This window comes from Oreochromis aureus, linkage group 6 (assembly GCF_013358895.1).
Source record: "Oreochromis aureus strain Israel breed Guangdong linkage group 6, ZZ_aureus, whole genome shotgun sequence".
NCBI lineage: Eukaryota > Metazoa > Chordata > Actinopteri > Cichliformes > Cichlidae > Oreochromis > Oreochromis aureus.
In genome coordinates, this window is record NC_052947.1 from 5,575,763 (window position 1) to 5,589,742 (window position 13,980).

General features: G+C 38.9%; 1 protein-coding gene across 1 annotated transcript in view; it reads right to left on the reverse strand.

The window, feature by feature from the left end:
* Window positions 1-353: 353 nt before the first annotated feature.
* akt3b (v-akt murine thymoma viral oncogene homolog 3b) overlaps window positions 354-13,980 on the reverse strand; it is a 29,927-nt gene continuing 16,300 nt past the window's right edge. Inside the window, exons 3-14 of the mRNA XM_031741322.2 lie at window positions 12,909-13,034; window positions 12,716-12,827; window positions 10,358-10,502; window positions 9,556-9,687; window positions 9,216-9,281; window positions 8,896-8,964; window positions 8,184-8,306; window positions 7,934-8,062; window positions 7,151-7,365; window positions 5,968-6,055; window positions 4,985-5,087; window positions 354-4,755 (exon numbers count right to left, since the gene is read on the reverse strand). Coding sequence (XP_031597182.1) covers window positions 4,670-4,755; window positions 4,985-5,087; window positions 5,968-6,055; window positions 7,151-7,365; window positions 7,934-8,062; window positions 8,184-8,306; window positions 8,896-8,964; window positions 9,216-9,281; window positions 9,556-9,687; window positions 10,358-10,502; window positions 12,716-12,827; window positions 12,909-13,034 — 1,394 coding nt within the window. The 3' untranslated portion in view covers window positions 354-4,669. The remainder of the gene's footprint in view (window positions 4,756-4,984; window positions 5,088-5,967; window positions 6,056-7,150; window positions 7,366-7,933; window positions 8,063-8,183; window positions 8,307-8,895; window positions 8,965-9,215; window positions 9,282-9,555; window positions 9,688-10,357; window positions 10,503-12,715; window positions 12,828-12,908; window positions 13,035-13,980) is intronic.

A 13,980-nucleotide genomic window follows, 5' to 3' on the forward strand; every position in this document is an offset into this window, starting at 1 on the left:
TAAGTGATGTTTTTGCAAAATTTTTTTATTTTGTTTTACATCAAGAAACTCCTGAGCATTTTCCATTTACGAGAATATTTTATTTATTTTTATTATTACGTTTTTCTACAGCAGATAGTTTGATATTAGAAATGTAATATTTGGCTTTTTTAAAAACTATTTTGTCTTCCATGTTAAAGACAAAAATATTTTTTTGTTATATTAATCCAATCCAAGTGTATCTGTAAAAAAAAAGTTGAACTTTACTTAGTTTTCTCAGATCTCTTTCTTCATAAAAGGCAGGATCTCATCTAAACAATAAAGAAAATAAATAAGGTCTGAAATCACCTGAAATAATGAGTCACAACAGCAGAAACCCTGAAATGTATTTCTTTTAATTTAATTCAAAATAAATACTACCACGGCAATGCAAGTCCACTACTGGGTTCTTGCCCTAATGTTTTGGTAAGAAAACAAACAAGCAAATGATCGAAAAAACAACCAACCAAACAAACAAAATCAGTTATGCATCCATCATTCTTCAGCGACTTTCAAGAGGTGCCTTTTTAACAACATACAAGGTAACACTGTCTAGAAAGACAAACATTAATAAAACAAACACTATGGTATAAAAAGGAGGGAAGGAGAATGAATTGGGACTGAAGAAACCTGATGAAACCAGCACCGCACACACGCGCACACACACAGGAAAAACAAACAAAAAAAATGACAGTCCTCCAAGGTTCCTCTTATAGTTTTTTAAGAAGGTGAAGGGAACAGAATTACAGTGCAGACTCCATGTTACAGATGTCCTCACATTTCTGGAGTCGATCGTTTTCAGGGACCATGGTGACATAAGAAAGGCGGGTTGGGGATCGTCTCCATGGAAACATCCTCATGAATCACAAAAAAACAAACAAAAGCAAAACTGAAAAAAAAAAAAAGACAAAAAAAAAAAAAACCCAAAACAAAAAACAGTGGAAGGGTCCATTCATTGACACGTGTTTATTTTTTTTCCTTTTAAATGTTCTTTTTCTTCAAAGCAGTTTTTGAATCGTTTGCGGGTGGTTTGAATTTTTCGGTCACTATTCTCATCAGCAAGCTTAACATACAGTCACACAGAAAACAAATGTTTATGCCTCATAAGTGAAGACAAAAAAACAAAAAAGGCATTGCATATTTACATCAAGAAGTTTGGGGCCACTTTTTTCTCGCAGTCCTCACAGTCTTCATACACGAGTGTCTCACGGCTCAGTTTTCTTGTGATCTGACATGATCAGTAAATTATTGATACTCTTACTTCAATTTAAATATTTGTCTGTGTGTAAATACATTTCTCTCATAATACTGACAAGATTAATTGGGTCAGGACCCCTGCGTCTGGAGCTGAAAGCCTCATTTCTGTTTAGCATCTGTGTGATAAATTACATTTTCTTCACTAAGATTTGTCATGTAAAAACAGTCTTTGTATCTGTGTTTGCGAGTCAATATTTCTCCTCTTAAACTGAAAACAATGTTTCTCTTTTTTTTTCTCAAATCTTTACAGCAATCTTCTTTTTAGGTTCCTGCACAGCTGCAAAACCCTTTCCCTTCACTTTTTACTCACTACTCGATATGTCTCGGTCGTACTTCTCTATCTGCGTCGTTACTTTAACACACAAAGACGTACCAATCCTCAGTTCTTCTTCTTAATCTTTCCAAACATCTGTAAATGTACAAAATACTTTCAAGTCGGCAGTATTCTCCAGCAAATCAGATCTGATGTGTGCTCACAGGTGAAAAGGCTGCTTCACATGGACAGTTTAGCTGACAGTATTTGGGATGTTTGGATCTCTTTCCCCAATTCCCCACAGTCAGTTCCACTTCTCGTAGGAAGTGTGATGCATCAGTCAGGCCACTTGTGGGCAGAACTCACTAAACATATGCTAATACTGCCAGTGTGGGAGCCAAGCCTGCGAACTAGTCCAGATGAGCAAACTCCAGCTGTAGTGTCAGTAACACCTACATGCCCCCTCACTTTCACTACACTCCAAACACACACTCACAGTCTGCTGGTGGGTTTAAGCTGCAAAAGTCTCCACACTGACTCTGACAAGTCAGTACTGCTGCTACTCGTAACCATCACAACATCCACTTGTAGGGTACCAGGCTATGCTTAGAAGCCCATACTTGGACTATGCAATGCTGTAATAAATTCATCACTTTAAGCTGTAGTTGCCCAACTACTGCCTTTAGTTGTAGCTGCACAGTACATCAGAGAAGGATGCACTACTATCTTCTTATCCATATAATTTTTTGTCGAATTTACTGTCTGAATGAGTTTGGCAGCTTTCTGATCACTTTCAACAGCAGCTGAGCTAAGAAACTATAAAATATCCACACATCTTACTGTTTTCAATGAACAAAACACTTTTTCAGCTACATGTCAGAACACACATTGGAACAGGCGATACCAGAAGATTGTCAATTTTGGTTTCTGGATATAACAGCTAGGTTGCTTGTGTTAAGGACTCACTATTTGGAGGCTATTGGAGAGGCCTCCACAAAGGCAGAGGCTAGCAGGAATCAGTTCAGTGACCAAAACAACTAACACATGATGGGGATGGAACTACATGAAACTCAGTCTGAACAGTCAACAACTTTCTTGTGACTCAAAAAGGAAAATAACAAAAAATAAAAAGTGGTTGCCCAGTGTATACTTTTGTATTTGGTAACTAACTGCAAGTAACTGCAGTGACCTCTTTAGATCGCAAGGCAGTTCCAAAGGTTGCCTGGTGGGAGGCAATCTGTCAGACAACTGTGGTCTGACTCAAAGTGACTGAAATCACTCAGATTTCAAAGGCTTGCACATAACTGCTGGATAATTAGAAATAGACTGACAACATGTTGCTTTCTGAGTCAGTCTGTGCCAAAGAGAGCCACTCTTCACTGTCTCTGTGCAACAAGACACTTGTCTCAGCTGGTTGGCAACTGGTTGTGTTCTTGTACAAGCGTAAAGTTGCTGATGTCATTTTTAAAGTAAAATTGCCATCCCAAGGCAACTGAATTTCTTATTCAAATCTATTTCTTTAACACAGTTAATTTTTACAAAAACATTGCATCAAGTACAAATCTGACCCCATTCAAGTGCAAACTGAGCGGATACAGCAGCCTGACTGCTTGACTCCAATCTTATTGTCAAAGTCTCGATGCACCAAAAGTGCTTTGAAGATGGCAGGTGACACATTTGCAGTGATTCTGTTCATGGTTTGGACTTAAACCACTGTTTTCACTAGTGTGACTGTAGCAATAGAGGGTTAAATAAGCAACCAGAAGCAGGAACACCTGTTTTGGAACTAACTAAAAGCAACACGCAACAAGCAAATTGCTTGGCATGTAGACGTGACCTGAGGCTTTGGGCTTCTGCAAGTTGCAGAGCATTCTCGTGTCCCCATGTTTTGCAAAAACAGAAGAAAAGACCATCAAATCTCAGTTTGGAGTAAACTGCCGACTTCACTATCATTATAGATAACACTGCGGTTTCCTACATCTGAGAGTAAGTGTGTGTGTGTGTGTGTGTGTTTCTGTGTGCTATGACAGCATATTCTTGACCCCCATTCAAATCGCAAACTGTACATACATACATGAAGCCATGTTTCCCTGTGTAAACATCCATTCCATTCTAGTCCTACAGATACAATGAAGAAGAAAAAAAAGAAAGAAAAAAAAAAAGAGGAGAGGTGGATGATGAGGAGGAGAAGAAGCGGTGATGCTGCAGAGAAAGGCCTCGTTCCCCTGCCGGCTGTGGAAAGCTGGAGCGGTTAAGCTGAGTTTGAATGCGGTTGTGCTCTGTGGCGCCTGAGTGAAGTGTGCAGTTTCTGGCAGTTTAGTGTTTCTTGTTTCAAAGTAACTTCAAAAAAGCGCAAAAATAAAATAAAATAAGAGGGAAGTTACTGCGACAAATGAAAGGAATGATATAGATTCACCCATTCTCATCTTCCAACTTTTCTTTTTTGTTTGTTTTTTGTAATCTGTAGGCTCACTGTGATTTTCATCACCATGGATTTGGGAAATGTGTGCTGCCATGGCAAATGTACGAGTAAGATATTTTTTTTTTTTTTTTTTTTTTTTTTTTTAAAAATGAGTGAACCATGAGCCATGCACTTCTTCTCAACTATTTGTGACCTTTCACATCCCAGAACCCGCCCAGCCTCTCCTCTGACGAAAAATCCCAATCCCCCCAAAAAACAAAAACACCACCCTGTAGGTATGATGCAAAACATCTGCACACATAAGGCAACATTTTTGGTTTTTTGTTCCCTAAAACGGCTCTTCCAAACCAAGTGCAAAAAAGTTAAAAGAAGAACAAAAAATGGGCAGAAACAACAAACAAACAAAAATATTAACGCAACCTGGGTCGACAACTTAATACTGACAGAAAGAAAAAAAATAAATAACAAAAACATTGCCTTCTGCAGTAAATAGCGCTGAAAATGTAGGAGACTTATTTTTTAGTGTGGGGAGACCGGCTGGAGTCTATCCCACTGTGCAAAAACCTCTTTTAAAGTCCCTAAAAAGACTTCTCCCCCTCTGCAAAGAGGCAGAGAAGAAGAAAAAGAGGGGAGACTGGTGTTTTTTTTTCCTAAAATGGCTACGCGTTTTCCTCAAAATGGCCACAAATGGGGACGATACTGCCTGGCTGGGCTGGAGCTCACTCTCGACCGCTGGCCGAGTAGGAGAACTGTGGGAAATGAGGCCTTCGCTCGTTGTCGGCTGCATCCATCCCGTCCTCATCGTCTGTAAAAACACAAACAGGAAAACATAAGAATGTTGTCCTTACAAACTTTAACGGCAGTTATCCTGACTCTCCTCAAATATTCAGTGTGTCCAATACTAATACTGTTTTCATTTGCAGTTTGTGTTTAGAGCCAGTGCCATGCAAACATGCTAAACTCTCAATACCTGCTGGCAGTGTCATCTCAGTCAGTTCATACAATGCAATAAATTGCAGTAAATGTGCACTTACATTTTTCAGGTGGAGTGATGGTGATGGTCTGTGCTGTGAACTCTTCATCGAAGTAGCGCGTGTCTGTCTCAGAGGTGACCTGAGGCTGGAAGGGTGGTACCAACTGGGACGGACAGAAAGCAGAGAGAGTGGCGGCGTTGTATCGCTGAGGTATTCAGTCTTTAAACAGCTTCACATATGCTGTTGTCTTCAACTGAAGGAACACTTTTTTTGTCACATTACTTTTTCTTTTATCAGTCGTGCTAATATAATACAGATTTTGATAGAGCATTTTACCCTTAGACTACAGACACCCTCTGTACTTTTAACATTAGGCTTAAAATTCGCCTTTACTAATCAGGTTGTGCATTTTTTACAGTTAGGGTTACATATTTGTGTTCACCTTAAACAGAACTCAAATCAAACATTTAGAGTCTTTTTTTCTTTTTACTTTAATAAAATTATTTTGGTGAGTTCTAAACTTTTAGATAGTCTAACATACACTCTGTGCCATCTTAACTGGTCTCAACAATAATACAAAGAAATTATCACCAGACTACATAGTGTGTTATGTTTCTTCATTAGACATACAAAAAAGGCAAATTTCAGGGGAATACAGTTTCCTGGTCCAAATGTGAACACAGAAGAACTGGGGAAAAAAAATCAGCTTAAAACTTCAAACCATATTGTTGTCTGTGTCTCCAATACACACATGGAAGGCCTGGGTGGACATGTTATTATGAAAGCTCAAGTTGAGAAAAAAACCCCCATAAATATATATGTTAAAACGACCTGGTGCTACTTGTCTGACTGTGTTATAGTTTTCAAATGAAATAAAGATGAGGTAATGTTTTGTCCTTTTCATTCCATTTTGGATTTTACATCTCAGCCAGACTTCTTTTGAAAAATACGGTAACCCTGATACCAGAATACCTCAGAAACACTGTTTGAATCGATTTCGATTGAAGTGACGATGACGTCTAGCAGCTAAATCCTGCTCTCACCTTCTTGTCATAGACGTCCTGCCAGTCGATTGTGCCAAAGAAACTGTGCCGCATGATCTCCTTAGCGTCATCCGGTCCACCGCCCAACCTGTCAACCAACACACAGAATAAGAAGGAGATGGCGTCAAAGTCATACATCAAATAGCGCTCTTACAAAGTCTCCATCAATGGAACCAGAATATCCACCTGCTACTGATCCCAAAATAACTTGATGGGGTGAACAAGTTCGCTCATTGAAGCGGCAGTAGCCTCTTTTCACTGGCGTCTTCGTTAGACACAGAAAATGCCTCAGGGATGATAAGACTGGAAACATGAACGCAGCCACCAGCCGGTTTTGCCTAAGAACATTTTAGCTGGGCACCCATTAACATAAAGAGAGTTTGTGCTCTCGTCAAGGTTGTGCAAGATTATTAATTTAAGCAATTGTATGTAAGAACATGTTATCTGGATATGTCACCACTTTGCCAAAGTCTGGCAGGAGACCCAAATTTCACCTCAAGATGAAATTACTTAAAATTAGGATGTTGAGGAAGCACAGAGGCTCAAGCCTGCCATTAACTGGAAACTGCAGGAACACAAAATAATAAGTTTTACATTGCCAAGGACAGAGAAGGTACTGACCAACAAAGAAGCACCTGCTCCAAAATCGACAGCTTCAAGCAAAATTATAATTTGCTGATTTTCACCTGTACAAGCCAAATGCCTTCTGGGGAAAGGTTTTATGGTCAGAGAAGACAAAGATTAATTTATCTAGCCACAGTGACATGTCTAGAAAAGTAAAGCTGAGGCTTTGAAATGCTGCTAGCAGCAAAATGCACCTGGTTGAAGTGCAAGTTGCATTTGCCTGCCTGCCACATTAAGTGCATCTCTCATACAGTTTAAAAAAAAATTGTTGGTTAAAATTTTGTTTTCTTAGTTTTATTATCCAGTTGAAAAGACCTGACAGAAAGGCCTGTTGCACCTGTACATTTTAAGTGCGCTATCAGTGACAGAAAACCACTGAGTGAACCTCAGGCTATCAGCAGGTTTTCCATTCGTAGCTAAGTAAAGTCAGTAGTGAAGTCAGGACTTGTGGAGAGTCTTTGTGTCAATGAGGGGACTGTCTAAGCAGGACAGGGCAGTTAGCAATAAAAAGAACTTCACTGCACAGGTAAGCTGATCAAAATTAAATTTGCATGCATACCGTTTGTTGGGGTCCTTAATGAGCAGCCCTGACAGGAGTGACTTGGCATCAGCTGACAGGGTTCGTGGGAATTTTATCTCTTCCATGAGGATGAGCTCAAACAGCTTCTCGTGGTCCTGGTTGTAGAAGGGCAAGCGTCCGCACATCATCTCATATGTCACCACGCCCAAACCCCACCAGTCCACTGCACGTCCATAATCATTGTCCTCTAGCACCTGAGGATTTACACAAAAACCCTTTTACTGTATTGTTCCCACAAGCCCCATTTGTATTTCATTCAGAAGAAGCCCTACATAAAAGGTTCTCCTCTAGTGACTGTTTATATTAAAAGCCAAGAGGCCACTATCATTATGATTAGCTCAACTGAGAACTTCAAAAATTCTTTTTTTCAACCTTTAACTATGTGATAACCTCTTTCATATCCTCTTTATGAAGCAAACAACTTTCTAGTTCTCCACTGAGAACCACATTAAAAGAAGGGAGATCAGTTACTGACATTCTGCTCCACTGGAAAGAAAACACTTCAGCAGAGGAACTGCCTCCTAGGGCACTTCCACATTGGACCTGGTAGTTGCTGGGTGGTGACACACAGACAAACAGAGGATCCGAAAAACAGTTTCCTTCCTGAATTTGTTACAGAGGACAAACCGGATAAATTTGGTTTTGTTTTTTTAATCTTATGCTCTCTTTCTCTTTTTTTTTATAGCCATAGGAAGTTTTGTCAACATCTGAAACCCAAAATTCAGATAATAGTCTTTATGTGCATCTGGTGTGACCCCTGACCTCAGGAGCCAAGTACTCCGGTGTTCCACAGAAGGTTTTCATAGTGGCAGTGTCAGTGATGCCTTCTTTGCAGAGACCAAAGTCAGTGATCTTGATGTGGCCATCTTTGTCCAACATGAGGTTCTCCAGCTGATGAGTAGTTGAGGAGAAGAATAAAACCCATTAACCTTTACTGTATCCTTTTATAAGCAGTAAATTCAGAATAATAACGGACACTTCTTAGCTCTCACACAGAGCAGGTGTACTTTACCTTCAGATCACGGTACACGATCTTGGCAGAATGCAAATAATCTAAAGCAGACACGATCTCAGCGCCATAGAAACGGGTGCGGTCCTCTGAAAAAACTCTCTCTCTTGACAAGTGGAAAAATAGCTGAGGACAGGGAGACAATATGAATTCATGCAGTTTAGATATGTTTCTCTTATCAAGTGAATTCACTTGGTGAAATCATGACTCAATAGTTTCAGCAAGCAAACAAAACAACTTTGAATTACACACCGTTTTACTCCAAGCAAAAGCAGAATCATTGTTCAGTTTAAAGCAAATCTATAAAGGAGACCAAGTCTCCATGTCACTCACACAGACATTTAATAGATTCAATATAGATAGAATGAAAAAAAATCTATGAACATTTAAAGTTGCTTAAAATCATTTCATTTAATAACTGTCACTTTATGGTCATAAAATAAACTAAATACAGTAAACCCAGAACTGATTCGTGCTTTAAAATCATGAAATTGTTACCACAATGGAACCACAAAAGTTCAGACTTCCCAGTCCAATATGTTTCCCAGTGAAATGTAACACTATCTAGTGAGAGACTGCTTGCTCTAAAAGCACTTTGAATCTCATACCGTCATGTTAATCAACATTATTCAATAATTTTTAAAAATCTTTGTATGTTAAACGAAAACATCTCTCATCAAAGTGCTATTTAAAAAGTCTCTGAGTGACATCTTACCTCTCCTCCATTGACATACTCCATTACAAAGCACAGCCGATCCTTTGTCTGGAATGAATACTTCAGAGACTGTGAACAATATTAAAATATATTTTAAACCCAGACGCGCCATTTGTTTCAAACGCAACACAAAAGCTCTTTGAATCGAGTGCATCTTTCCAGCTGTTATTCTTCACAACACTTCTTAAGAGTCTCTGCACAGATGCTAGTAGTCATAGCTTGTTTGGACAAAATGCAAATTACAACTTGGTTCACACAACTCCTAGCAGGACAAGTGCCTCTATGTGGTGCAATGATACATGCAATCTAACCATACTTACAGTTAGGAATGGATGCCGAGTATTTTTTAAAACCCTACTTTCTGTGAGAGTGTGAGCAACTTCATCCTGTTCAAAAAGATTAAAGAGCAATGATTAGTGAGGAGTAAAAAGGAGCTCGTCTCTAAAAAGACCAAGCCAAAACCAAGCTGAAATCTAAAATCTGAGAGAATGTTTGATATGAATGTCCTTCATCTAACAAATGCAAAACACCAAATACTAGAAGGCTGACACACTGTAATTAGATTCAGATTAGATTAGTCAAATATGTAACAGTAGATTAAAAAAAATACACCTCGTTACTGAATTATTCAACAATAAGGCTGATCATTTAAAAGAGGACCTTGGCAATGATGACTTCTTTTTTGAGGATTTTCATGGCGTAGTAGGTGCCGCTCGCCTTCTCCCTCACCAGAATGACTTTACCAAAAGTGCCTTTGCCCAGAAGCTTCAAATAGTCAAAGTCATTCATTGTCTGTGGAAAGAAATATCAGGAAAAAGTTGTCATAAGCATTTCTCCAGTCTTCAGTACACTTCATCTTCAAAGCAATATGCTTCAAGTAAACCAGTCAGTTCACAAACTGGGACATACAAGAATGGTCAGATCAACAATACTGATTTTTACTGTATATACCACAAGCACTTTGTATTGTAAGTCCTTGATACTGCAAGTCAAAAAGAGTGTTTTAACCTCAACTGCTTTATTATAGTTGGACTTTTATGCTTCTTCTCATTTTCTGTCATATTTGTACCGGTACGATAGTGGATGTTCAGGTTTCCGGAAATTAGGTCAGTGTGTGTAGCAGTAATCCAGATGAACCAAAAGCTCAGGTTTCACACTGCTTTAAACACTCGGTTTCACACAGTTTTTCTAGTTAAAGAAACGAGAGCAGACACAGATATCTTGCTGTTCAGATTTTACGTTATTTAGAGGCACTCAACCAGCAGGGACGCTGGCCTAAAGAGATTAAGAAGCAAGCTAAAACAGCTTGTTTCAGGTGAAATTGGGTGTGCTTCAAGGCCCAGCATTTGATAAACAAGGATTATTTTGAACTGTAACTCATGAAAAACTACTCTAGGAGAGTTCCAGCAATAAAAGTATGGAGCTGGAAATGAGAATTAAACCAGTCTCTGTTAGTCTCTACCTTTCGTTTGTAGTGGCTAATGGAGGTGTCCATCTCCTCCTCGTTGACGTTTTCAATCTGGGAGGTGGGGCTGCACAAGATGCCCTCCTCCTCCTGCTTGGCTAGTGACTCTGCTACCATCTGGATGGCCTCAGCCCACTCATCCCTGTAGGAGATACGTGGAAACAACATCATAGATTAAACGCCAAAAGTCTATTTTCTAAATTTCTTAAAAAGATGGTTAAATTAAACTATTTGCCTTCCATATAGGAATATAGCTTAAACTTTTCATAACGTCATACTGTACAAAGTATTCCTCTTTAGTTCGACAGCTTCTGGCTGCACAAGTTCTTAAGATTTATTAGGACATGTTAACTCTCCCCATCTGACAACAAGTCAGCTTTCAAAATTACTTAAAGTGATTTTAATAATAATACTTAAAGTATTATTATTATTACTATTGTTATTACTATTATTATTACCATTATTATTATTACCATTATTATTATTATTATTAGTAGTAGTAGTAGTAGTAGTAGTAGTAGTAGTAGTAGTAGTAGTAGTAGTATAAATTCTTAATTCAAACAGGTTTTCTCTTGGAGATTGACACCTCTTTTTCAAAAAAAAAATCTGTCTACAGAAAAAAAAGACTGAGAAACAACTACATAATAATACTGTGATTAAATTCAATCACGCATCAAAGGTAAGCATGCAATCTTTACAGCAGTCTTGTAAATAAACATTTGCCGGGGGCCTAAATATGAGATACAGAGAAAAGAATCACTGGTGATAAACTGTGAATTCTATCTTGATCTGTATGTTAATAATCCAAGTGGCACTCTGTCAGTCTTTAAAAATGTGGGCAATTGTTTTAAAATTTTAAAATGCAATATGAAAAAAGATTTACGAAACTCCGACTTCTTTTTCTTGCATTGTTTAGAGTCCTCAGTGTTCAGTTTAAGACATTTTCTTAAGATGTTCGTTACATTTTTTTCTTGCCTTTTAAAACTTTTTAAGGAACCTTGTGGATATACTTGGTCAAAACAAACTGTTCTTCAGGGTCTCTCACAGGCGATCCACCATCCTCAAAACCAACCAAATCTGTGACAAAACCACCCCCGCTCATGTGTGGTGTTTAATGTTGTTAGTAACAAATCATTTCACATCAGGTATCAGGTCTTCGTGCGTACATTTTTTAGAGTTTACTTGCAAAACTTGACATTCCATCTCAGTCCCACTCACTTCCTGACTGCCTTCTCATTGTGTTGATTGAATCCTGCTGTGTAAAGTAATTAGAATTTAATTCAACCATTTCCATAATCTGAGCCACTCCTTTCATATTAGGTAATGACTCTCATATCTTTTTATTAAATATTATTTATTTTTTCTTCATAATAAATACACACAGTCAATGGAAGCCTACAATGAGTGTAAAATGTGTTTCACCGTTGAGTGTCTAATAAATTATTTACATTAAAAGAAACCTGCAATGCATTTCCGTTTTCTCTGTCATACATGCACACTGTTCTAAACACTGCATTTTTTTTCTACTACTCTTGGGATTTTATGTCAGTGAGATATTGCTAATATGATTACTTCATCCCAAGACCTACTTCTGTGAACACAGAAGCTTTACCGATCTGCCTTCGTAGATCTGCGTTTGATATCAAAGCCAATCAGAAGAAAGTTGACTTAAAGAGAGAGATACTTGTTTCAGAAAGGGGGGTGGTGGGGGGTGGTTTGAACAGTGGTATGGTGCCTCATAGTAAGAAGGTTCTGGATTCAAGCCTCTCAGGTTTACATTGATTTGTGATTGATCGCAACTCTCGAGCCACGATCGCCACGAAGAGTTGCGAGTTCGCCTTGTAATCGGAAGGTTGCCGGTTCGAGCCCCGGCTTGGACAGTCTCGGTCGTTGTGTCCTTGGGCAAGATACTTCACCCGTTGCCTGTTGCGTGGTGGTCAGAGGGCCCGGTGGCACCAGTAAAGCGCTTTGGGGTCCTTAGGGACTAAGTAAAGCGCTATACAAATACAGGCCATTTACCATTTGTGATTCTAAATTTCCCTGCGAAGAATACAGACAGGGCTGCGCACTACATTTTTCCTTTGGTCAGCTAAACTTCAGCTCCGGCCCCACTGGAGGCTTAAGAAGTTAAAAATATGAATGAATGGAATTGAGGGGGCTATAGCAAGTATCAAAAGGACATTATTTTTAACTATAAATCAGGCAAAGTTATTTAAACAGAATCTACGTAACTTCTGTAATATTTTTTCTCCTTTTCCTTAAGATGTATACCTTTTTTTTTTTTAGAAGGATCTTCTTCATCATCCAAGGCTGCTGTAATAGTGAAATATAAGAATTAGTAAGATGACAGCTCACCTCTCATCAGGAGTGTCAACATGAAAAGTTCTTTCGATGACTGTCGTCCACTGCAGACAGCGGATGATAAAGGTGTTTGGCTTTGGCCGCTCCGTCTTCATCAGCTGGCATTCTGACAGTCACACAGACAGATGTGTTGAGTCGTACAAAGTTAGTGATGTTTGAAACGTGCGATGATCCACTCATGGCTTACTTGCTACAGAGAAGTTGTTGAGTGGGTAGGCCAGGTCAGAGTCTTGTGGTTTGTCCTTGTAGCCGATGAAAGAGCCGTCTGTCTTCAGCAGAAAGTAGCGTGGTCGCCAATTCTTGATGTACTCTCCTGCAGGTAGGGAATACAACAGCTCATACCCTGGTACTATCACGTCTTTTTAAACGTTTCATAAGTCTGTTCTATAAAATAGAATTAAGTACCAGTGCCAGCTCCTAATCCACACATTACCACTAAGACCACTTTACACCAAACTAATGCTTGCTGGGGAATGCTGTTCAAGTTCAGAAAGATCCAGAGATTACTCTTTCAACTAGGATTAAAAACGTCTGCCAAGTCACAAACGAGTCATCACTTTAAGCTTGTCATTGTTATTCTGTGTAATTTTTTGTTTTACTCTCATTTTAGCTTCACCCCCAAACTCCATATAACAATTTATGTGTTGCTTCCCTGCTATTCCGAGTCATCAATTTGTGACATAATTATATCCATGTTTCTTGGGTACATGGATACATCCTGGGGATATCTTGATAAATTAGAGAGTCATACTAGCACCAGAGTTAACAAAGAACAGTGATATCAATGATTAACATCTGAACCGCTTTACGGTCTATCAAACAAATCAAACCCCGAAGAAACTATGACATGTGATGACTCACAAGGCTTGAGAAAAAAAACAGTCTTATGAGAAGGATAAAGGCTTTGGCATGAGACAGACACCAAATACCTCTGTCAGTAACACAACTGCTGCTGACAGCAGCTCTACTTTAAGGGAAAAGTAAGCAATTTTAGTGGGGGTCATTTATTAGAAAAAAAACTCGACACTGTCGCAATTACTTATTGTCAGCAGACTAAACAGGGAACCGTCCTGGCTCTAGGCAGCTGACAGTTAGCTTGCTAAACAATAACAGCTAGTTATTATACAGATTAGGCTTAAAACTTTCCTTTTTGCTAAAGCATATAGTTAGGGCTGGACCAGGTGACCCTGAATCCTCCCTTAGTTATGCTGCAATAGTCGTAGGCTGCCGGGGATTCCCATGATGCATTGAGTTTTTCC